This window comes from Pteropus medius, unplaced genomic scaffold (genome assembly GCF_902729225.1).
Source record: "Pteropus medius unplaced genomic scaffold, Ma_sr-lr_union100, whole genome shotgun sequence".
NCBI lineage: Eukaryota > Metazoa > Chordata > Mammalia > Chiroptera > Pteropodidae > Pteropus > Pteropus medius.
Window position 1 is genome coordinate 4,078,650 of NW_024340695.1, and position 24,850 is coordinate 4,103,499.

General features: G+C 36.6%; 1 protein-coding gene across 4 annotated transcripts in view; it reads left to right on the forward strand.

The window, feature by feature from the left end:
- LOC120603797 (nesprin-2-like) overlaps positions 1-24,850 on the forward strand; it is a 226,721-nt gene that overhangs the window by 56,419 nt on the left and 145,452 nt on the right. For all 4 annotated transcript variants that reach the window (XM_039864585.1, XM_039864589.1, XM_039864593.1 and 1 more), the window contains exons 3-11: positions 7,018-7,079; positions 8,293-8,388; positions 8,480-8,557; positions 8,646-8,738; positions 12,896-13,077; positions 16,767-16,963; positions 19,673-19,773; positions 21,458-21,559; positions 23,669-23,806. In XM_039864585.1, coding sequence (XP_039720519.1) covers positions 7,018-7,079; positions 8,293-8,388; positions 8,480-8,557; positions 8,646-8,738; positions 12,896-13,077; positions 16,767-16,963; positions 19,673-19,773; positions 21,458-21,559; positions 23,669-23,806 — 1,049 coding nt within the window. The remainder of the gene's footprint in view (positions 1-7,017; positions 7,080-8,292; positions 8,389-8,479; positions 8,558-8,645; positions 8,739-12,895; positions 13,078-16,766; positions 16,964-19,672; positions 19,774-21,457; positions 21,560-23,668; positions 23,807-24,850) is intronic.

Genomic DNA, 24,850 nt, shown 5'->3' on the forward strand with positions numbered 1-24,850 from the left:
AGTTTGGGGAGTGTTAGGTTAACTTTTAGTTTTTGTTACTATTTGAAAAAAAAGTTTAATGAGGATTATATATTACTTTCTGTTAGCAATAATAATAGGGAAAGATCCAACAAGGTATCATTGGAGGCCAGAGCCAGAAGACATTATATCTGTTTCACTTTAGGTAAGGGGGCATTTGAACAGGATGTATCTTATTTAAACAAATGTTGATTGAATGCTTACCAAGTGCACTGAGCTGAGTGCTGGAGTTTCTGTAAATGCAGAAGGAGAATGGAAGATTGGCCATTCCAGAGGGTAGATAGCATGGCAGTGCAGAAGAGAGTGAAACTTAGTTGGGATGAATTGTTTCTATTTTAGTTTGGCTGGAGAAATAGGACATGAGTAGAGAAGTTGTGGGAGATGACTCAGGAAAAAGTAGATTGGAGTCAAATTATGAACGATGGAGAATGTTAGGCTAAAAATTTATAATTTATTCATTAAGGAATTAGGAAATGATCAAAAGATTTTAATGAGGAGTACGAAAGGTCAAAGTAATGAATCTGGGGCCAGCGCGCAGTAAGCCTGTTATCAATAATCCAATAATAGAAAGGGAAGAAGGGAAATTCCTCGGTAGAGGGAGGTTGCATAGTTTCCTCAGAGACCACATGCAGTAGAGAATATTCTTGGAGAATAAACATCGTAATAATGCTTTGCTCTATGTTTAAGTGAAAATGTAAACTAGTGATTCTCATGCCTGGGGTAACTGCTTTTGAATTCTTACTACCAGGGAGGACTGCTGGAGTCAACATTTTAGATGAACTTTGGTGAAACTGGACCTTGCTGAGACCCAGTGGCCAGGGTAGTTTTATAATGAGCTTTATAAAGAACTTAAAATTCATACTCTTTAATTGCACTTAATTTGTTTTCATTTAAGTTCCCTTCCAGCTAAGGTTATGAATTGCCAGTTTACAAAAGGCAGTTTGAATAAGAACAGACTCAGGGATTAAATTTATTTTTATGGTAATGACACCTAGGGGAAGTCTTTTCTGTGCCTCATTTCTCAAATTCAGTCAGATATTTTCTAAATGATAATCAAGGTTACTTATATGGGCCTGAATGAAATTCACTACGTTTTCCTGCATTATATGTATTTATTATTTGCCTTCAAAATCAGGATAGAGAATTTCTCATTCTCTGTTCCTTGGCAATTTAAGAAACTCATCATTGTAATGGGTTTTGTTATTCTCTTTCATTTCTGTCTCTAACATCTGCTGATTAAAAGGTCCTATTCTCTACATGCCTTTATGAGAAGAGTTTTATTATTTTATTAGAAAGTTACCCTGGAAATGAAAAAAAAAAAACAAAAACCAAAAAAAACCAGCAGTTAAAAAAAAAAATCTCACCCACTCAAATTAAGTTGCTTTAAAGCATGTGGCTCTCAATTATTTTTTTCCCCAATGGATCAAGCTATGAAAAGAACAAAAGGTTACTTATCCTGCCATAGGGTGAGCTGTTTGGTTCTTGTTTCTGCCGAGTTAATACTGCTTTTCAGGGATAAGCCCGTATAAAAATGTGAGAGAAGTGTGTCAAGGGATAAATGAAATGGTACATATGAGACCATTTAATTGAGCTGCTACAAAGGTGTTTAATTGCATCTGGGACGTCTTTGTTTGCCATTAGCAAAGGGTCCTTGTTGAATTTGAAGGGTTCGGATTTCCAGGATGACGAAGTCGTCTCTAAGTGCGGACAATGAGTTAGTTAAAAGCCATGACGTTTCCTTTCTAAATCCTTTCCTGAAGCTTTCGTTTCTGCACTGTTTCCTTTGCTAACTGGAGAGTACCAGGTGGGGATTTGATCCGACTGCTCTTCTTATTGTTTCTCCCCTTGTTTCTGTTAGATTTTAATCGAATTAGAACAGGATTAGCTTAAGGTTTTCACTGGAAAGTTTTTGATTATGTTAAATTGAAGTTTATGTTCCTGTCCTGAGTATTCCTCAGTCCACCCTTGTGTTAGGTTAGGTGCTCCAGTTTGGACAATCTAGGTAGAGCCCTGGTTTTGCTGACTGTTTTCTCAGTCTAGGAAGGTTCATAGTCTTCAGTTTGCTTAGTCCAAAGGCCTCTTTTGCTTAGCATCGCATAGGGATGAAACGATTCCTCATTTTACTTGAAAATAGTTCAAAATGGCTGAGGTTTTCTGGGGGGACATGGAATAGTAAAACTCTTTAGGCACCTAATTTTTTTTTGCACTCAGTTTTGTGTCATGTCAGCATTTCACCTCTTCTATGGTTATTTAAAGGTGCCCTCCTTCTTTTACCCCTTGTAACTCCCTTAAAGTTAGTACAGGCTCTACCTCCTGGCCCTGGTAGTATTCCTGATTAGTTTCTTTTTCACATTTTTATCACCCAGAAAGAAAAACCTCTCAGTTCGTTAAGGGTAGGAAGAGAGTCATGTTTGGTATTTTCTGTTTGTTTTGTTTTTGTTTTAGATTTGTTTAATTGTTAAAATAATGGATAGGTTCTGCCCTGCTTTTATACATGGTCTTGATTAATGTATATTATGCGCATGTAACTTGATCCTGGAATCATAAAAACTTGTCCTCTAGTTTCTTTCTTTTGAGTACACTTCCTGGGACACATCAGTACATGTTTAAAAATGATTGTCTTATTGTCTACCGAACTAGAAAAAAAAGAAAACATATCTCGAAGATTCCAGAAGACTTAATGACATATTGAATTATAGGACAAAATTGTGGTCTTTATAATTCTTTTGTTAAGTGAGATTTATGTAAAACAAAAATAACTCTCGAAAGCTCAGACTGTCTATCCAGTTGGATTGTCAGAACTGAATTCAGTTCAGGTAACAATTATTGAGCACCCTGTAATGTGTAAGTCACTGGGCTATTACTAATTTAAATTGGTTATACAGAAAAAAATGAAATGATTTTAAAAAGATAAAAAAAGGCATTTTGAGCTACACTTCTCTTGCTCAGGCCCGCTTCCACTTCTGGAAGTGTACTGTTGCTTTCTTTACTTCCCCTTCTAAGCTTTTTTTTCCTGCTGAAAAAAAAAAAAAACCAAAAAGAAAAAAGATCCAATGAGGCAAAATGCATTTTTAATCTCTAATCAGTCACAATACTTACTAAACAGTTGTAAACACCCTAAAATTCCACTTACTCAGACTCTCTTCTATTTCTCAATCTGAAATCTCATCGAATTCAGAAAATTTTGAGACCTTAAATTAGACGTCATACCAGCTCTTTCAGTCTGTTACTGCTGTGATAGAGATTAATAAGGAAATGGGAGGAGTCAAAGGAAACAAAGTATTAGAAGGTGGAACAGCTTTTAGAAAAAGAAATGTAGACACATACAGGTAGATTTACCCTCTCAGTATAGTAAACAAAATGTAAAAATAATAATAATTAGTAAAATTATTAGTTTTTCAGTAAGTATTTATTTAGGGTCTACTCTGGGTCAGGCTCTTCCGGGCACCTGGAATATATCACAGGCAAAAACATCTTTGCTTATATGGTGCTTACGTTTTATGGGGAGAAGAGCAAGGCATTAATAACACACATACTGCATATATAACTTACATAGAATGTTAAATAGTGATAAGTCCTGTCGAAAAAATAGAGCAGGAGTTGGGGTGTTCCAGTTATAAACAGGGTGGTCAGAATAGATCGTACGGGTGATGTGCTTGCTATTTGAGCCAAGATTTGAAAGAGATGAAGAGTTAGGCTCGTGGAGATATCTGTAGTAAGAACATTCCTGGAAGCAAAGACAGCTAGTGCAAAAGCCCTAAGGCGGGAATGTGGAGAGTTTGAGAAAAACAGGCAGGCAAGACTGGTTGGAGTGGAATGAACAAGGATGAGCAAGTCGGGGAAAGGGGATTGGGGGCCATTGGTGTTTAGACTTGTTGTCAGTATAAGGGGCGGAGTGAGGAGTCCTTGCAGGGTTTTGAGTAAAGGGGCTTCCTGATCCGAGTTAGCAGTTTAGCAGTATCACTCTGGTATCACTCTGGCTGCTGTGTTGAGAACGGTATTTAGAGGACAAGTGTGGAAGGAAGGAGACCTGTATTAGGAATTTATCTCAGTAATCCAGGTGGAGGGAAAAGCGACTGGGGCCAGGGTGGCTATGGTAAAGCAGTGAGAAGTGGTCATATTTTGAATATATTTTGAAGGCGGACCTAAGAGGATTTCCTGAGGCGTTTGATATGAGGTATGAGAGGAGGAGAGAAGCCAACCTGTGGTGCAGGAGGAAAACGTAGAGTGTAGGGGCCTAGGAGCAGGATGAGAGAGTGATCATCTGTACTGGATGCTCCTGCTTTCTCCAGAAAGACGAAGGCTGAGAATTGACCATTGGTTTTAGTGATTAGTCATTGATGACCTTGAGGGTAGTTTCAGTGGAATGATGAGGGCCTGCCTGACTGGTGTGGGTTCTGTTAAGAGAGAAGGAGGAGAGGACCTGGAGACCATGAACGTAGATACGTATATTGGAGGAGATTTGCCACAGTGGGCAGTAGACAAATGAAGCAGTAGCTCATGGGGAACGGGGTTAAGGACATTTGTTTTTGTTACTGTTTTTAGGTGGATGAATGAATAGCATGGATCTGTACTGATGAGGATGGTTCGTGAAAGAGAGGGGAAAAAAGAAAATGATATAGGAGAGAAAGGAGCAAAATGTCCTTGAGTAGCTTCAAAAGGATGGGATCTAATGAATTAATGAAGGGATTGGTTTTAGGTCTGAGCAGGGCTAGTTTACTATGCTAAAGGGTTGGAGGCAGAGCACTGTGATAGGTTTTTAGATTAGGGAGTGGATGATTCCTTACCTGTCCTGGGAAGCAAGGTCTCAGCTGAGAGTAAGGATGGGAGAGGAGGTGTTGGAAGTTTGAGAAAGAAGGTATGAAATTGCAGTGTAAGGGAGTGGGAGAGGACAGTATAGTCTGACTGCCAGGCAGCACTGAGGGCCCACTTAGACCCGGGTCATGGTGAGACCAGTCAGCAAGCACAGTTATGGATTTTCTTTAAGCCAGATTCAACAGCATGCACATAGGTCTGAGTAAGCAGAGAGTAGTGTTGGAGTGGCAAGCACTCAGAACATAATGAGAGATGCAAAGGAGTGTTTGTAATAATTGATTATGGAATTTGGATAAGGGTGAAAGGAAGGATATTGAGGGGGTGAGGGACAGCATGTAGCTTGCAGAGTGGATGGCTTGGAGTTGTCAGTGGAATCCAACAATTGTTGGAGTTGGAATACTAGAGGGAATGAACTGAAAAGATAAGATGTTGAGAGGTAGGAAGCGTGAAATCGAGATTATGAGTTGTAGTTATTAGTAATGACAAGGTCTGGGGTGTGACCATGACAGTGAGTGGTTGAGGCAGGACAGAAGACAAGTTCATTGGAGAAGAAGAATTCAAGAAACAGAGACCAGGAGGTTGGAACATCCATCGGTATGTATGTTGAAGTTGCCAAGAATCAGGCAGGAGTTGTATTGGAGGGAGCAGCAGTGGGGAAGGAACTAAAACCTTTGAGAAATGATGAGGAGTAACAGAAGTAAGTAGGTGACTGTATTGTAGGGGACCGTCTGATTACATGGGAGTCAGAGCTGGAACATTTCAGAGACAGAGAGAGTAACAGAGAGTCTGAAAGTAGCAGCGAGGAGCAAGCAGCCGTGGTCCAAGGTCTGTAAGAGAAAACACGGGCACTGCATGAGAGGCTGCAGGGAAAGCAGAGTTCTCAGGAGGGCCAGGTTTCAGTTACCTGGAGAGGGTGGTGGGCACACAGGGAATTATGCCGATGGTGTACTATGGATTTCAGCATCAGTGGAAGGGTTTTAGGAGTTAAGGAGAGATGGGAAATGAGAACAGCTGGGAGATATGCAGAGTCTTATGGAAATTAGAGTGAGAGAATTGAGGGGGCGCTCAGAGTCTGGGATGTATATGCACGTGTGTGTGTGCTTGTGTATGCACGTGTGTGCGTGCTTGCGCGCGTATGTGTGTACACCGACATAAGCAGGGATAAAGTCATAATGAGATGAGATCTGTGAACTTGAGGTGGGCAGTGCTGACAAAGCTGTGAGTATTAGGCGCAAGGAGGAGTGGGTGTCTGGGCTTATTCTTATCCCAGTCCAGCAGGGTGAGGAGACTTGGGAAAATGGAAAGTTGGTCCTTATGTGCAGGGCTAACCCTAAGCCTCAGAGCTGAGGGTGTCTGCTGAAGCCAAGGGTATAGAAGGTTGGGGGAAGCATGTTCGGTGTGGGGTTCACTCCTCGCTGGGGAGGAAGAGAAGATACACTCTGCGTGTTCAGATCTTTCCCTTGACTCCTGCCCACTTATTAAGAGTAAAAGCTAACATTTCACATGTGTTCCCTGGGTGCTAGAGTCTGTTCACTTTAAAGGAATTGTTAACAGTCTCTGTATAAGTGCTGCTTACCTTATTCCATGGGGAAGTTGCTCAGCGTCATACAGCTACGCAGTGTCAGAGACAGAATTTGAACGCAGGTCTCTCTGACTCTAATTGTGGTTCATTTACAGTTAATTCAGTGGCAGTATCTTCTCTATGATGAATACTCATGATTAATATCAAGACTAAACTGCAACGATTTTATGAGCCTTTTAAAATAGCTCCAGATGTTCTGTGGTTTATCTTTAAATACCGCATGGCGCTGCCTTAGACTGCAAGTCCTGGGCTGGGAGCTCTTCCCTTTGCTCATGGTTCTTTGTATAGCACTGTCAAGGCCATGTAGGTACTTAATTCTTTTCTTAGTAAAAAGTATTAAAAACCATCATCTCTTGCCAGCTAACCTGTGACTTTAAAAAATGTCTCATATCGACACCCTATTTCCAAAACAGTCTTGGACAAACATCTGAAATTAAGATTAAGTCCTAGAAGGTTTGTAAGGGTGTGAAACACACACACACACACACCCACACCCCACACCACCCACACACACCCAGAGTGACAGACCTTTGAGGCTTTGATATGTTTAAATGGTTTCTGAGGCTTCTCATTTTATAACTGCTGTTATCTTTTTTAAATAGCTGAACAGGAAGACACTCAGAAGAAAACTTTCACCTGCTGGATAAACTCACAGTTGGCAAAGGTGAGGAAAAAAAGAGCAAGTAAACTATAAATTCATTTAAGTTACTTCTACTCCTTCAATTTGGTTCCCAAAAATGGCACTGGTGACAAGTAAAAGGTTGAAAGAATGTGGCAAATATCACCTTAATCTTGTTCTTGTATATTTGTTGTTCTTTCCCAGCAATAAAAAGAAGTACTTTTGTTAAGTATATGGGAGACGGTGCTATAAAAATATTTAAAGCAGCAACAAATCTTTTATCAAATGAAATTATAATAATGATTCCTACCTTAAATATGTTCAGAAGGCTTCCATTAGCCTACAGTTGGGCAGAAATCATCTAACGCCTAGAATACACTGTAGGGCGTGGGTTGTTCACCCTCGTGATCGCATGGCTGACGGAGCCGCGGCTCACTGCTGCTGCCCAGCATCAGGAGAAAGTATCTACCACATATTGCTAGCCCAGAAAAAGAGCAAAATTCGAAGTTCGACGTATGGTTTCTGCTGAGTGCATATCACTTTCTCACTATTGTAAAGTCGAAAAACCTTAAGTCAAACCATCTTAACGCAGGGACTGCCTCTGCCAACTACTGATTGCATTTCAATGATTTCACAGCATGCCCACGAGATAGACAGAATTTTTCCAGTTTACAGAACACAGAAACTAAGGTACAGAGAAATTATGTGACTTGCCCAAGGTCACAGAGCTTGTAAATGATAGTGCTGGGATACAAACCCAGGCCGTCTGGACCCAGAGGCTTTGATCATAATCACTGTGCCAGCCTGCCATTCAGCGATGCCAAGTGCCTAGAGTAACCTAGATACAAAATGAAAGTGCCTCTCCTGATAGTCTACCCACCTCAACACAGTGCTCGTAATTCTAAACAGGGTAAATTCATAAACAGGCTACTTCAGAAATGTCATCTTCTTCCCAAATGGGTCACTGTTGGCTGATTCTGAATGTCTTGAATGCCACTTCTACGCACGGGTTTTAAGCTCTCTGTGAAAGCTGAAAGAGTGTTGCATTACTGGAAATTTGCCATGAGATGAATTAAGTTCACTACTTACCATGTTTTGATATGGAACTGTGTGTGTTCTACTATCATTCTTTTAGTAAAGAAGAAAATCACTACCAAATCTTAGCTTTTGCAAACACACAAAGCACATTTATGAGATTCTTACGGTTATTGTGTTTTGGGACCAAAGTCTGAGATTATTCTTTTTGTGACCTTTGCAGCATACTCCTCCCTCGGTGATATCAGACCTATTCACAGACATTAAAAAGGGGCACGTCCTCCTGGACCTGCTAGAAGTACTCTCAGGACAAGAGTTGGTAAGCTTGTAAAACGACATTGAGAAACTTTATGCTGACTTTTTTAAAAAATTCATATTTCCAAGTAATATATTGTGCTTGAATTTCATAGCCTCGAGATAAAGGATCTAATACATTCCAGTGTAGAATCAATATAGAATATGCCCTGACATTCCTAAAAAACCGATCAGTGAGTATGAATTTCACATGAAAATTTATTGGAGAGATTAATACTGTGAAATAGTTTCTCCTTTTAACCTGCGCTTTTTCTTTTCCAGATCAAGCTGATAAATATTCATGTTGCTGATATTATAGATGGAAACCCATCCATTATTCTTGGCCTAATTTGGACAATTATATTGCACTTTCATGTAAGTAGTTCGGCGATATGAAAGTAATTTCTGTTCTAATTACTGCAGTATGAAATAAGTGTAATGCAATAAGTGTGACTTGATGCATTCAGTCCTGAGCTTCTTCTAGAAATAGGACACTCTGGAAATCTTGGCAAGTGGAAAATATATAGCAGATCTTTTGCCACTTACGTAGTTTTTTAGTTGAAAATGAAAAACTGTATTATCATGATATCCTGAATTTTCAATAGCAGCACCTGTCTGAATAGAACCTGCCATGGTAGTTTTGCTTGTTATTGTTTATTTACTCTGGTAGAAAAGAGAGTAGGAAGCTTTTGGAGTAAATTCTTGAAAACTAACCCACTAAACTCTCTATTTTTGAGGACCCTTGTCCAATCTAATCATCCTACAAAATCCAGTTCTGTCCCAAGGCTGACTCACAGATTCATTTTATGCCAAAAATATTTTTGAGCACCCGCTATGTACCAGCTTTTGTGCTAGGACACCAAGAAAATAACAGCAAATAAGTTATAGTCCTGCCTTTATGACACTATGGCTGATAAATACATTCTTTCAGGCCTGGGATTCTGAATGAGTGCAGGTTTCCTGCAGCTTTCTAGAAAGTTGCATGTTCTGTATTTCCATAGTTGTTTTAAAAATAACTTAAAATTATGTGGGCAGCAAATGCTTATTTTAGAAAAAATAGAAAACAACTAATTTATGTAAAATTTAAAACATACAAAATGAGACTATATGTCATTTCTGGATACCTACATTTATAGTTACAGTAGAATAATATGTCTGAGGATGATGAAAGGTAAATTAGGATTGTTTTTTTCTTTTTCTGGGAAAGGAAGGAATTGGCATTGGAGAGGGAAAGATAGAAGCTTAAACCGTATTTGTGTTTTATTTCTTTAAAAAATAGGAAACAAATGTGATAAAATATTAAAAATCGATCATTCCTAGGCATTTACTTTATTATTATCCATACTTTCCAGGGTATTTAAAATATAATATAAATTTCAGTATAGATAATAAAAGAAAATAAAGTCGTCTGTAATTCTACCTTAAATAATTTGGTATGCAGTCTTCATGATATATGCAGCAAGAATTAATATATATATTCATATATGTATATGTTAAAATGGGGTCATGCTATTCATACTTTTTCAACCTATTCTAATTAACATCCTTCTGAATTTATATATATTTTAATGGAAGCATGTAAAAGTACTGCACTTCATTAATAGAAAGAATGCTCACAATTTTTTTGTGCCTGTAAGCAATTCCAAAAAGACTACCCTTAAAACTTTTACATACAATCTTAATTGTTTCTGTGGACCAAATTTTTAGAAGTGGAATTGTTGAATCATAAAGTTTGCAAAATTAAAGCTTTTTTTTGGTTTTGTTTTAATATCGTAAATAAACTTTTGTTGACATGTAGCATGCCCGTCATCCATGTAACCAGCATTTAACCAAAGATAAAAATACAGAGCACTGCCAATATCCCAGAATGCCCAGGTCCTTCTCCTAGTCACTGCCTTCCTTTTATAAAGATAACTACCACATTGATCTCTGTCATTGATTAATTTAGCATCTTTAACTCCACATAAAAAGAATTATCACTGAATTCTCTTGCATATACTATATCCTCTTTTGTGTCTGACTTATTTTGCTTAACATCATGTCAGTGAGATTCATCCTGTTAAAGCATGTATCAGTGGGTCTTTGTTTCTCATTGCTGTGTATGACTATATAGTTGCACAAATGAACCAAAACTTATTTAACATATTACTGTCGATGGACATTTCTTTTTGTTGCTTGTTTTTAGCTATTACGAATAAAGCTGCTAGGAACATTCTTGTACGTGCCCTTCAGTGGTACAGGCCTGCATTTCTGTTACGTGTATTATATCTAGGAATCGAACTCCTGGGCCACAGAGCATGTGATCTTCGGCTTCGATAGTTACGGCCAAAGAGTTTTTCAGATTTGTTCTGATTTATACTGTCACTGGAGTTTGAGAGTTCCTTGCCCCAATCCTCACTGATAATTAGCATTGAAGGTTTTTTTTTTTTTTATCATAGCTATGCTGTTGTGTGTAATGATTTATAAAAGTTTTAAAATATATTCTGGATACAAGTCCTTTGTTGAGTATATAAAAATTGCAGATCTCTTCTCTGACTCCATGGCTTGCCTTTTTAATCTTTTAATGAGCACACATTTATCATTTTAATGGAGTTCAAATTTATCAATTTTTTTGGTGGCTAGCACTTTTTGTGTTCTTTGAAGAAATCTTTCCCTTTGCCAACATCATGGAGATATTCTCTTACATTATTTTCTGGAATAGTTCTGTCCAGTAGGACTTTCTGCTGTCATGGAAATGTTCTTTAGCTCTACTGTACAAAACAGTAGCCGCCAGCCACTTGAACACTTGACATGTAGCTAGTATGAATGAGGAACTAAATTTTAAATTTTATTTAATTAATTTAAATTTAAATAGCCACATGTGGCTAGTGGCTATCATATTGGAAAACACAGTTCTAAAAGCTCAGTTGCTTCACAGTTTGCATTTAGATCTATAGTCTTTCAAGAATGAGTTGATTTTTTTTGAGTACGTTATGTTAAAGCAATTCAGATTTATTTTTTCCATATGGCTATCCAGTTGATTCAACACTATTTATTGAAAAGACTATGATTTTCATACTATACTGTAATGTCACCTTTATAAACCTAGTAACCATGTATGTGTGGCTTCATTTTCAGATTGTCTATTCTGTTCCATTATTATCCTTGCACCAGTACTCTACTGTATTAATTTCTTTGGCTGTATGGTCAGCCTTGATGATATCTGATAGTGTGGTTGTCCAATTTGTACTTCAAGATTATCTTGGCTCTTCTTTGCCCTTTGAATTTCCATATAAACTTTTTTTATTGAGATATAATTGACATATACCACTGTATAAGTTTAAGGTATACAACATGTTGATTTGATAGTCGTGTAAATTTTATAATAACTTGTTAGTTTATACACACACGATCTGGTGGAATTTTAATGAGGATTGCATTGAATGTATACAACGATTTGGAAAAAGTTGACATCTTTAAAATATTGCATCTTTTCATCCATACTTTCATTACTGTTCTGTTCAAAATGTTTTTTCATTATGATCTCTCATTTGATTCATGAGTTCTGTAACAATCTGTTGTTCAATTTCCAAATATTTGGGGGTTTTGTTTGTTATATCTTCTTTACTGATTTCTAGCTTAATTTTTGTGTGGTCAAAGAATTTAATCGGATTTCAGTCCTTCAAAATTCCGAGGCTTGCTTAATGGCTCAGCAGGTCAATTTTAGTAAATATTCTCTATGTTCTTGAAGAGAATTTTTTGATTCTGCCATTTTAGGTACAATGGAGTATGCTAATGAGATCAAGTTTGTTTATTGTGTTAGTCACATCTACTTCAGTTACATGAATCTATCAGTTATTGAGAGAAGTATACTTCTATATTTGTGGTTTTAGTGTTTAAAGTTTTCTGTAGTTATTATATTGTCCTCCAAAAAATCGGAACCAATTTTTGTGTTTACAGGAATATATGAATATCCAGTTTCTCATGCTCTCACCATCACTAAATGTTAACTTTTAAAGTTTTTGCCCATGTTATATATGAAAAACTTTTCTAGCTGTATATATTTAGATTATTAAATGACTAATGAGGTTATTTTTTCATATACTTAATGGAAATTTCATTTCTTTCCTGAGACCTAATCTGTCCATATGTTTTTCCATATGTATATTTGTTTCTTAATGGTTTATGATCAAAGATAGATTTTAATTGACCAGTCTCTGAAGATACTCTAGAGTAGAAGCTCAATTTAGTTCAGTTCAATTTAGATTGACAGACGTTGAGCACTAGTAAAATACTCTGTAAGCACTTTAGGGAGATGAATAGATGCTTGCCCTCAATGTGGAATGACATGACTGAGTCCAGTGAAAGAAAACCAAAGTTTAGCCCCAGATGACAGATGCTATTATTCAAGGATTTGTCTAGTGCTCATTTCACCATGAGTAAACTGTCATTGTTATATAATACTTCTTAGGTCTTGTTTTGGCTGAAAGTTGTGCCTCAATGCTGCTAACTTATGGTTCTCTCTGTGTTAACTATTATTATGTCTTCCTTAGATTGAGGAGCTTGCCCGGACTCTCTCTTGCAATTATAGTCAACCTTCCCTTGACGATGTGAGTGTGGTTGAGTCATCTCCTACCTCAAGTCCTCCAGCTAAGAAATGCTCCAAAGCCCAAAAAAGATGGCAGATGTCTGCAAAGAAGGCTCTTCTCTTGTGGGCTCAGGAGCAATGTGCCATGTAAGTAGTTTGCTACGAGCAGAGGAGACACACATGACAGCTGTACCCACCAACACAACTTCACTGACCTCTGGGTCTGAAAATCAGACATACTGGGTGTAACATCCACCTGAATACTTCCCTCTCATGCAAAGAAAATGCTCACTATCCCTCTCACAGTGAATCTTCCAAATGTAGAAGTCCATAAGCTTAGCCACTCTTGATTTTGAAGAACAGAAGGTGGTATCATCTGAGTAACTTATCTCATTCCTACCCACATGTGTAGGTGGCCTATTACTGTGTGCAAATAAAGTGGTCTTTCAGTATCCTTTCCTTTAGGTACATTTCCCCTATGTATCTGAAAGGTGGATTTAGATTCAAAAAGTTTTACCACTCTAAGAGCTCTTTAAAAGTCAGAGCTGTGTCTGAATTGACTGTGCATCCCCAGAACTTAGCATAATATGAGTTCATGGTAGGTGTTCTATAAATGTGTGTTGAGTGGGTGAATGAACAAATAAGTGAATAACTAACCAATTCATAAAATTATCTCTTTGTGCTGTACCTGACTAGATTAAAAGACCACGGTCCCCTTTGTTTATAAAATCAGAGATTATTTAGGAAACAAAAAGACAAGAGAGTGTGTGTTTTTACAAAATGTACATGATGAAGGGAAGTTAGCACTTATAATTTCTTTTTTACAAAGAAAAGTGTTTTCTGCTTTTGGGAGACATTTATTATTTCATTTTAACCAACTGCTGGGATGCAGTTTGGGAAAAATAAAGAATTAGGATGCAGGAGAACTCACCACAAGAAGAGATCTGGAGTTCAAAGGGCATTCTTTGTCACCTCATTGTATCGTCTGGGTAAATAGGGGCATAAATATGTTGCTCAACTTTTTCATAAAATGTTAGGCTTCTGAGTAACTCCTTCCTAATAAAAGGCTAAGATGTTAATTTCTACTTTCAGCCATATTTTGTCATTCATTCTCTATATTCTGTGAGAGACACAAACATCCATACCTTATAGGTTTTAAATATATTAGATGAACTTTTTCTTGAATCTCCCAGAGACAATTTTACTTCAGTTTTCTAAATTCTTTAATCTAAAATATTGCATGTGTGAAAAGGCATTATTCAGATTTGTTTCATTTATGTGTAAATAGGTTTAAACTCTTTCAAAATTCATATATTTTACCGCAGTTTAACTTTTCCTCGTGTCCTTATTTTTCAGCTACAGATTTTAGGCTAAATTTGTTAAGATGTGCTATTTCTTAAGTAATATATCAAAGGTTTATCCTAGTTTTGGCCATCATTGGTGGTATTATTAGGTTATTTTATTTTAATATTCTGTGATTATCTAGGATTTAGATGTAAGAAATATGTTGTATTTTCTTATTTTTGAAGGAGATGAGTTGGGCCCCCATTGGAGAATTCTAAACGAGCCTAGATCCTACCAATTACCTTGGAGCGTGACCCTGCCCTCTCTAACACCCGGCAGCAATATGTTCTTTGTGACATTGGTTTCAGCTCCTCAGCGTAGAGCTGACCTGCCAGCTCAGTGCTTTATTGAGTGCAGTGCCTGCCAGCCAGCACTGAGCTGGCTCTGGCCCCCTCAGCACTCTGAAGGTGGTCTGACACTGCCCTCAGCCCCAGCCCCAGCCCCCATCTCTTTAGTTATTGGTTTAGTATCTAAGCATACACTCTGAAGCAGGAATACCTGGGTTTGAGTCCTGGCTCTCAGAACTTTTTAACTGGTGACCTTAGACACTTAATCTCTTTGTGTTTGTGTTTCCTCAATTATAAACTGTGGACAATACTGATACTTACTTCATAGGCTTGTTATGTGTATTATAAGAATTATTATTTTTTAAAGCATTTGGAACAATTTCTAGACACAGTAGGCACTACATAAGTATTTGTTAAATAAGACAAAAAAACTATGTAGTTTATCACAGTCATAATTTAGATTTTTTTTCCTAAGGAAAGCACAGGTCATATGAAGCAGACTGTTTCTTCAGTAGATTTTATGATTTGATTTATACCTTAAATTAGTCCATTGAATTTCCTTGTGTGTTTTTTTTTTTTTAAATGGGATATTAAAAGAAACCATAGTTGTTCCGGACTATTTCCCACACTTTGTAGGCAATTATACTCTTTTATAATATCTTCATCCCTCGTCAAATACAGAATAGTGATTCCCTTGTCAAATACAGATTAGTAATTGATTGAGTGATTTGAAATATATATACTAAGTGTCTTTATATGCCAGGTAATGTTTGAGTGGTGAATCTACCATGATGGACAAGAAAGATAAGGCCCTTGCTTTCAAGGGGCTCACACCCTATTGGAGGAAGCGGATGAATAAGTATAATTATATTTGGCAATAAGGTTAGGAAGAACTTATGATGATGGAGAATGTCAGAGATAGGGAGGGGGTTGCCTTTATCTTAGGTGGTCATGGAGTACTTTTCTGAGGAGACCTTTGAGTTGAGGCTTGCAGGAGAAGGCTTCAGGTGTATGAAGATCTGTGAGAAAAAGTTTCCAAGCAGGATTAAAAAGAGCATGGCCATTGAAAAACAGGAATGAGGCCAGTGTGGCTGCAACACTGTGAGGGATGGGAGACGTAAAGTGGGGCGAGCTAGGCAGGAGCAAAATCTTATAAGGCTTTGTGGGCCAGAGTGAGAGATGTTATTCCAAATACGACAACAAGCTATGATGGGCTTTTTTTTCCCCAAAGAAATTGTTTTTATTGTGGTAAAATATACATAAGATTTACCAGTTTAACCATTTTTTTTGTGTGTACAGTTTAGCAGCATTAAGTACATTCGCATTGTTGTGCTACCATGACCACTGTCTATCTCCAGAACTTTTTTTTGTCTTGCAGAACTAAAACTCTGTATCTGTTAAACAACTACCCTAATCCTCCCTTCCCTTAGCCCCTGGCAACCAGCAGTCTGCTTTCTTCATCTATGAATTTCACTGTTCTCTAGGTACCTTAAATGAGTGGAATCAAGTTATTTGTGCCTGCGTAACTGGCTTATTTCATTCAGCATATCATCAAGGTTCATTCATGCCACAGCATGTGTCAGAATGCCCTTCCATTTTAGAGCTGAGTAACATTCCTTTGTAATACATACGTATTTTGTTTAGACACTCTTCTGTAATGACTACAGATGTGCGACAAGATCTGTCTATCCAGTGAACTATTGGCCATTGACTTGGTACAATATATCACTTAATTTGTTCCAATGAGAAAGAAAATTTTTTTTTTTTTTTAGTTAAAGGAACTTAATTATATATACAGGTCTAAATTTGGTCTTGAGCCATCAGATTATTGAATGAAGAGCATTAAGTGAGTATCGTTGTCACTTGGAAGGCTTTTAAAGACACATATTTCAGGCCCACCTGCAGAGTTTCATTCAGAAGGTCTGGGATAGGGCCTGATAATTTGCATTTCTAGCACTTGCAGCCCAGGTGATGCTGAGGCTGCTGGTCCAAAGGCTGCACTTTCAAAACCTATGTTCTGTAGGATTGTGAGCCTTATTAAACTTGGCATTTTACTTTGACTAAAAGATTAAAATAAAATATTTTCCTAGAATGATTTATGATATATTTGATTCACTGAAACTTAATTACTGTTGATTATAGTTGGGGGTCCTTTGATTTATTCTTTTAAATAGTATTTATCATGTTTTTGTCTTCTTGCGATAGGTGTGAATCTGTCCGTGTGACAGATTTTAAGTCAAGCTGGAGAAATGGGATGGCTTTTTTGGCTGTCATTCATGCGTTGCGACCAGACCTAGTTGACATGAAGAGTGTGAAGCACAGATCCAACAAAGACAATCTGAAAGAAGCCTTCAGAATTGCAGAACAAGAATTAAAAATCCCCATGTTGTTGGAACCAGAAGGTAAAGAAACTTCTTTCTTTTTAAAACAATGGCCAGTGTGAAGTTGACTTGAGAATAGTATCCATATGTTAGCAAACGTAACAGCATTAAATTTTAATCCTGTAGGATTTAACTTAAAACTCTTTTTTCTTTTTTTTTTACATTATTAAAATTTTAATTTTATTATTAGTTTCAAGTATACAGTACATTGGTTAGATATTTATATAGTTTGTGAAACGATCCCCCAATTGCTCTTTCTCTCCTCTGGCTCTGCACTAACTTAAAACTCTCTATTAAATTTCACAAAATTATATCTATCAATTGGTTAATCTCAGTTACTCTTTATTTCCCTGCCTTCCATACTGCACTCCTTGGAGGGAAGTTTCTATGTACAGCCCATAGTTAGGAGAGTTATGTGCACCTTCTTTGAGGGCAGGTTATCTACATGAATTATTTAGATTTGTCTGTTCTCCTCCATTTATTTATTTATCCAACCATTTATTTATATCAGTATAGATTCTTGGATATGTTATTTTATAATTTGAGTTGTATCAATACTACTTTACTGCTCAGATAAAAAATGTTTTTTAAAGCTCAAACTTTTGGCCGTTGGGAGCTCTTTCTGTTCCTGTGCTCCTTTGACATATCCCCATCAATGTGGGGTTTGCTTGTTTGTTTTCGGGTATGTCTTTACTTTCTGGCACTAGAAAATTCTCCCGGCTCATCTTGTGTATGTCCCAGCCTAGTTCCGGGATCAGCCGTTTCTCCCGAGAGCCATGGTTCCTTTTGTTGGAGCATGGTATTTGAAACCAAGATCTGGGTGCTGGGTTTGCTCATTGTTACAGGTACTTACTTAGCCTTTTGGGACCTCATTTGTTTTCATGAGTTGAATTAGATGGTATTTCTTAATTCACAGCCTAATGATTCTATATTTCTATATATTAGGTTTGACATTACTCTGATTCTATGTTGCTTTTGTTATTCTTTTTGTTAACATTTTCTTCATCTCCTTGTTTTTTCTTTACTCCCCTTTTTCCTCATTCTTCTTTTTCTCCCTTTCTTTGTCTTTTTCTTTCCTTTTTGATTTTATCTTTTTTTTCTTAATTTTTCCCTGTGCTTTGCTCTAGTCCCTATTTCTGATTATTGTTTTTTTTAAAAATACTTCTCTCATATTGCGATTCTCCAAATCTTTCTTATTTGTGTAAAATACTTAATCTTTTAGTATTTGAAAATAACTAGGCAACTAATGAAATAAATAATATAATAAAGGCAAATTTCCACTGAATGATTACCCATAACACAGTTTAAATAGCTTAAGTAGTAGATAAAAAATGTGAAATACATCATGATTATTTATGCAAAGCAAATACCATAGTCATATTTGAATAAAGGAATTCTCTTTTGACATAATTTTGTTAAATAATTTAAACATTTAACATTTAATCATTATGTGCAGCTTCATATAAAATGAGAAGTTCTTTCAAAAAGAAATATCTAGTTAAGCCAGTATCATTATTTTACATATCTTGATATTTATCTTTTTTATTTTCAGTAAAAGATAGAATAATATAACTCTTAGGGATTGTTCCTTTATTGACACCCCACTCCTGGATTTTTGATACTTTCATATGCTTCCTGACTTGAATTCTATTATTTAGATATAAATTAGGTTCACTTTCTCTGTTAGCTGACTTAGAGCACTCATTGTGCCCAGTAAAACATCTTTGCTAAAGCGTGCATAATGTGTTGTATTTGTTTGTTGTTTGTCTTTTACCTAACGGTCAGCTCCTTGAGGGGGCCAGGTAATGTCTTAAGGCATCTAGCATCTACCTGATGGAAGATTGAAGAGATGAAACCTGAGATCCTTCAAGAGCAAGGACTGAGCCGTACAGTAATCCCTGCTTGTGACCTACATGTGTTGGTTTCTATAAATATTTGTTGAATTTAGTTTAACTGAATTAAAAATAAGCACAGAAGATTTTCTTTTCAATAACATTCATTGGTTGTTGAGGGAATATATCAGGAGACATCCCCAAATTATATGTTCATGTTGTTTGTGACATATTACAATCGCATCTTTGTGATTTTGCGATCTACCTAATTTATTATATGTCTGGAGAAGTTCTGCGCTTAAGGAATTTATAATTTTTATAAACTTTGTTTAATTCAGCATTTTCCAAATTTATTTTATCATGGACTGTTAATGCAACACAAAACTTGGCCTATAGGAGGCTCTCAGTGAATATATTTGTTCTGTGAATGAACAAATAAAATCTTGTGAATGTCTTAATCATGTCTTCCTTATGTTATATACTTTCAGAAATGCTTTACTGCACACATGTTGAGACCAGTGTGTCAGGAAAGGATGCCCGTTGCCATGTACTCTTGGAGTTTGTGTACCGTGTCTCTGGAAGGAGGAGGGCTTTGTGTTTTCCTTTCCACCCTCCCTACTTATGTGCTTATATGTACAACATGCATAGTGGAAATTGAGGCTATGGATGTGCTACCGCCAGGATTCAACCCAGCTCTGTTTGACTTTAGATCTAAGCACTTAGCCACCACCCAGTCTTGGAGCCAGGGCGAGTGACCAGAGATTACATGGCTGGTTTTGATTCATTTGCATGACTAGTTTGATTTATTTCAAGGCTTTCTTATGGCATAGCCTGTCCTTAAGTATTAATCACAGTAATTCGCATCTATAGCTAAGTGGTAGTGTGGCATATCTTGCAGATGTGGATGTTGTTAATCCTGACGAAAAATCAATCATGACCTACGTGGCACAATTTCTGCAGTACTCAAAGGCTGCACCTCGGATTAGAGAGAAGACTCAGGTATGTCTTTATAAGTACAAATCAGGTTCATTTTTGTTGTACCCTACTTATGGTTTAATTTTAAAAATTGACATGATTTGCATACAGAACTTAAATGTGAAATTCTGTGAGTTTTGAAAAATGCATATACCCATGTAGAAAATACTCCAGTAATGATGTAACACATTTCTATTACTGAGAATGTTCCATTGTGCCTCTTTCTTGTCTGTACTGCCTACCCCAGGCAACTAGTATTCCAATTTCTTTCACCATAGATTAATTTTCCCTGTATTTTTTTTTTAAGTTAAAAGTAGTAATTTATTAAACTTTGCTGAATTGTCTAAAACAACTTTTAGGTATGCACTACATAGGACAAATTAAGTTAGCAGGCTTTAAAAAATTCCAGTGCTATTAACAGCTTTATTGAGAGACAGTTTACATATTATAGAATTAAACCATGGAAAATTTATAATTCAATGATTTTTAGTATGCTTACATTGTTGTACAGCCATCACCACAATCTAATTTTATCATATTTCCATTTTACCTATTATCTTCATATAAATGGAATCATATAATTTATGGAAGCATTATGTTTCTACACTCAATCCTTGTTTGTTGAGATACTCGAGTTATCATCAGATTGCTATTTCATTATTCAATTTTTCCTTTGACTTGTAGTCAATGATACAAAATATTGTGGGTGGAAATTTCATAAAAATCACTGAGCTGAAAATAAACACTTCTGCTTCTATGAAGATAAATGAATGCTGTGAATTTAGTAAAATGTTTTCGAGTGCTATTTTATAATTTATTTAAACTACTTTCTCAGATATGTTTTCAAGTAGTCATATGTTTGTATTTTATTTGACAAATTTAGGCCTATGTTTTCCCAACTGTTATGTTTGAGGCACCAAACCAGCTTGTTGCTAACTCTGGAAGAGAGACTCAAGCTGAGACTCAGGCTTATAATTCAGTTCACTGATTTCTGACCTGCTGAGGAGCTCTTCTTTTCTAATTAATTTTCATATTAAAAATTAAATTTAAAAATTCAATCTTCCATGAAATCAGGGGCAAAAATATATAGAAAACACTCTCGCTTAATAGAAAAAAAAAGCAAATTAAGGTTAAAGTAGAGTAGAAATAAGATGTAACTTCTTTTGCTTTATCCTCCTGCAGTAAAATTTGCTTCCAAATATAGGCAAGCTTACCACTTAAGCAAGAATCTAAGAAAAAAATTGTCGCTTACTTCTATATGATAGCATAACCAAGACCTTTAATAGTGTTATTTTTAAGATCTCTAAAATATTCAAGGTATTTTTGATGCCAGTGAATAATTTGGTGGATGTGAACATCTCTTGAATTAACCCATATTTAGAGTTATCGGAAAGCAGTATTCTGAAATGCCAACTATAAATAAATAGTTTAGAGTAATGGTCTCTAAAATTGAAGGATGATGGAAATGGGTAAGCCAAAAATAAAAATGGGGACTTTCTTGCTCTCTTTCTTTAGCACATTGTCCTCAGATGCTAGTTTTAATCCATTTTAAAATTTAAGGTGTTAACAGGTAAAATTCCTCTTTGGCACAATGAGTCATTGGTCTGTAATGATTGCATTATTTCACTGATATTTGAAGTTGTTAATTTTATTGTTAAAAAAATCAAGTTATGATAGTTTTAAATATGCGTGTATATGTGAATTACAGGTAAAGATGGAAGATGCTATGGTCTGGTTAACTCTACAAGAGAAAAAACTACAGAAGATGCTAAAGGATTCAGAAAATGAGACCTATTGTAAAAAGTATGAAGTAAGTATGACTTTTTAAAAATATATATATTAACTCGTTTTATTCTTACCGTGAGATAGGACTATTCTTAACCCCAAGGCTGACTTTAAACAGCAATTTATTTGAAGTTTACTTTTAGGAAAGGGTAAGATGTTTTTGGAAATAATCTTTCATAGTTAATTATTTAAATACTAAATTAACAAGTTTTAAGGCTGAATTCCAGGACTTCCAAATTTTAGTGTGCGTATGAATTACCTGGGTGGTCTTGTTAAAATGTAGATTCAAAATCGGTAGTTCTGGGGTGGGGCCTGAGAGTCTACATTTCCAGCAAGCTCCCAGGTGGTGCCGATGCTGCTGGTTCTGAGAGTACTTTAAGTAGCAAGGGTTTAGAGCAAGCTTTGGTAAACCGTAGTCTATGGGCCCTACCACCTGTTTTTGTAAATCCAGTGTTAATTGGAATAGAGCCATGCCCATTAAAGTATTGTCTGTGGCTGCTTTCACACTGTGCCAAAGTTGAATAGTTGCAACCAAGACCATATGGCCCACAAAGCCTAAGATATTGACTATCTTGCCTCTGTAGTAGAAGTTTTCCAATCTCTGGTCTAGAGCAGAACCTGCTTTTCAGAATGAATATTGAATGGAAGAAAAATCAGGAAATCAGGAATGGGGTCATTCCAGAATTACAGTACAGGGCCTCAACCAAGGAGTCCTTTGGGGGAATAATGACAATTGTTACTGTCTCCACATTTGAACATTTGCTCTGTACCAGGCACTTTGCTGATGAGCATTTTATATGTTAAGACATCCTGCTGAGTATGGTATTGTTATTCCAGTTTTACAGTTGAAGACAATAAGATTTAGAGGGACTAAGTGATTTATCTAAGGTTACATAGCTACTGATAGGTAGAGGTGGGATTTGAATTGAAGTATAACTTTAAAGCCCTAGCTCTCTTTACGTCCTGATGCCTCTCCAGGGTAAGCAGTTATTCCTTATACCATCTTGAAGGAGACTAATAGGTGACAAAGTACAGATTCTGCAGTCTTGTTTCTTATACCCACTGTCTGTGTAACTCTGTGCTCCCCACCAGTTCTCCATCTTGAATAAGATGAAGGTACTCTCATGTTAATAAATGGAGCACCTCTGGGGCTCCATTTTCCGACCTGCTATAAGTGAGGGAGTTGGGCGAATCCAGCCTTTCTGACACTAACATTCAGTGGATTGTGTGACTTGCCCACCACACCATCCTTTTGGGTTTGGAGCCATCAGAAAAGAAAGGAATGAGGCATTCTCATCTTTCTTCCATCTGAACTGCATAGGCTTCTTGTGCTTTTTCCCTCTTCACTCTGGCCTAATAGGTTTTTCATTGACAAAATGCTCAGCATCCACTGGAAGTGTCCTGTTGTCACATATGTCTTTCATTTAGTATGGTACCACAGATCACATTTCTTAAATAAAAGGCTTTATGAATTTAATAATTATCAGAAAGAATTTAATTATCCTTCACCTTGCTCAAAAAAATTTAATTAAAAATGTTGCCAATAGTTATGGAGGATGTTTTAAGTAATATTTATGGAATCGATGACTCTTGCATGCCAGTATTGCACACAAATAAAAACCAAGAAAAGTTTATTTATTAAATTTTTGAAGGCAGAGACAAAGTATTTTCTAAAGTGTATAAAAGGACTTGAAAAGAATTGGCTCAAGCTCAGTTAATCATAGAGACCTCAAAAACCATTTATACATAATGACTGCTGTCATATAATTCTCACTTCTACTTATTTTTGTTTTGTTGTGAGCACATATTTGGGGAGGACAGACAAACAATTTTCCATGTGACATCATGACTTGTTCTCTAGAGCTGAGTGACCTTGCCACTTTGTTCCAGTAGAAATCCAACAGTACTTACACAAGACACAAGCTGTGACCTGTGTCACTATGACAGCACCAAAATTATCAGGGTAAATTGAAGAAAGAAAGTGAATCATGAGAAGATCCTAAATTCAGGGAATTTTGCCTTTATCTAAGTAAAAATTTAAATATAAACTATAACTATAGACCTTAAATATGCAGATTACATTTTGTAAATTGATTTAAGCATTTCAATCTTTAAAATATTCTTCTAATTGTAGAGCCTGCTGTCCTTTTTGGAATTATTCAATGAAGAAAAAAAATCCTTTTTGGATATCCTTTCAACAAAAGGGAATCTGGATGAGCTGAATGAAGATGAGTTACAGTTGAGAGAAGCCTGGGATGGCCTCACCTACCAGGTTACTGTGTTGTGTTGATTGGAAGGTCATTTTCACAGGGCCACTTTGTTTCTTGGAAGAGAGCTTTAGATTTTCATGAAGAATTCTGTAAAGCAGGGGTACCCAACCCCCGGGTTGTGTACTGGTACTGGTCCATGGCCTGTTAGGAACAGGGCTGCACAGCAGGAGGTGAGCGGTGGGCCAGTGAGCGAAGCTTCATCTGTATTTTCAACCGCTCCCCAACGCTAGCATCACTGCCTCAGCTCCACCTCAGACCATCAGGCATTAGATTCTCATAGGAGCACTGGTTCCTGGTGCCAAAAAGGTTGGGGACCGCTGCTGTAAAGGACAGAGAATAGATGCTTCAACAGAAAGTTGGAGGGTGTTCTGTATTCTCTGTGGACTCATTTGGGTAGTGGTTGATATTTAAATAGGAATATTACAGTATTCTGCTTAGAGAAAATGCATGCTTATCCAAAGTTTTTATATTTTCCATCAGTTCTTGGTTTGCCATGATAGATTATCTATATTCTGATTGACCTGCAGCCTCCTCTCTACCATGGACCAGTGTCATGTGTCACTATCAATAGATGCTCAAACAGGATAGGGACAAGCCCAGAAAGAATAAGTAAGGATGAATGTGTGTATGTGTGTCTGAATATAACTGGATGAGTTCAGTCATTTTAAATTTATTGAGACTTGTGTTATGGCCCAGGATATGGTATGTGTTGGTGTACATATTATTTATACTTGAAAACAACATGTGTTCTGTAGTTATTAGGTATAGTAGTCAATAAATATCAGTTAATACAAAGTGGTCGATAATGTTCAGATTATCTATGTCTTAACTGACATTTTGTCCAGAGAGAGCTGTTAGAATCTGTAGAATCCTTTCTTTAATTCTGTCAAATTTTGCTTTATGTATTTTAAAACTTTGTTATTAGGTGTGTACATTGATGATTGTTATGTTTTCCTGATGAAGTGACACTTTTACTGTTATGAAATATTCCTGTTTATCTCTGGCAATATTGTTTTTCTTGATGTCTACTTAATTTGATTCCAGTC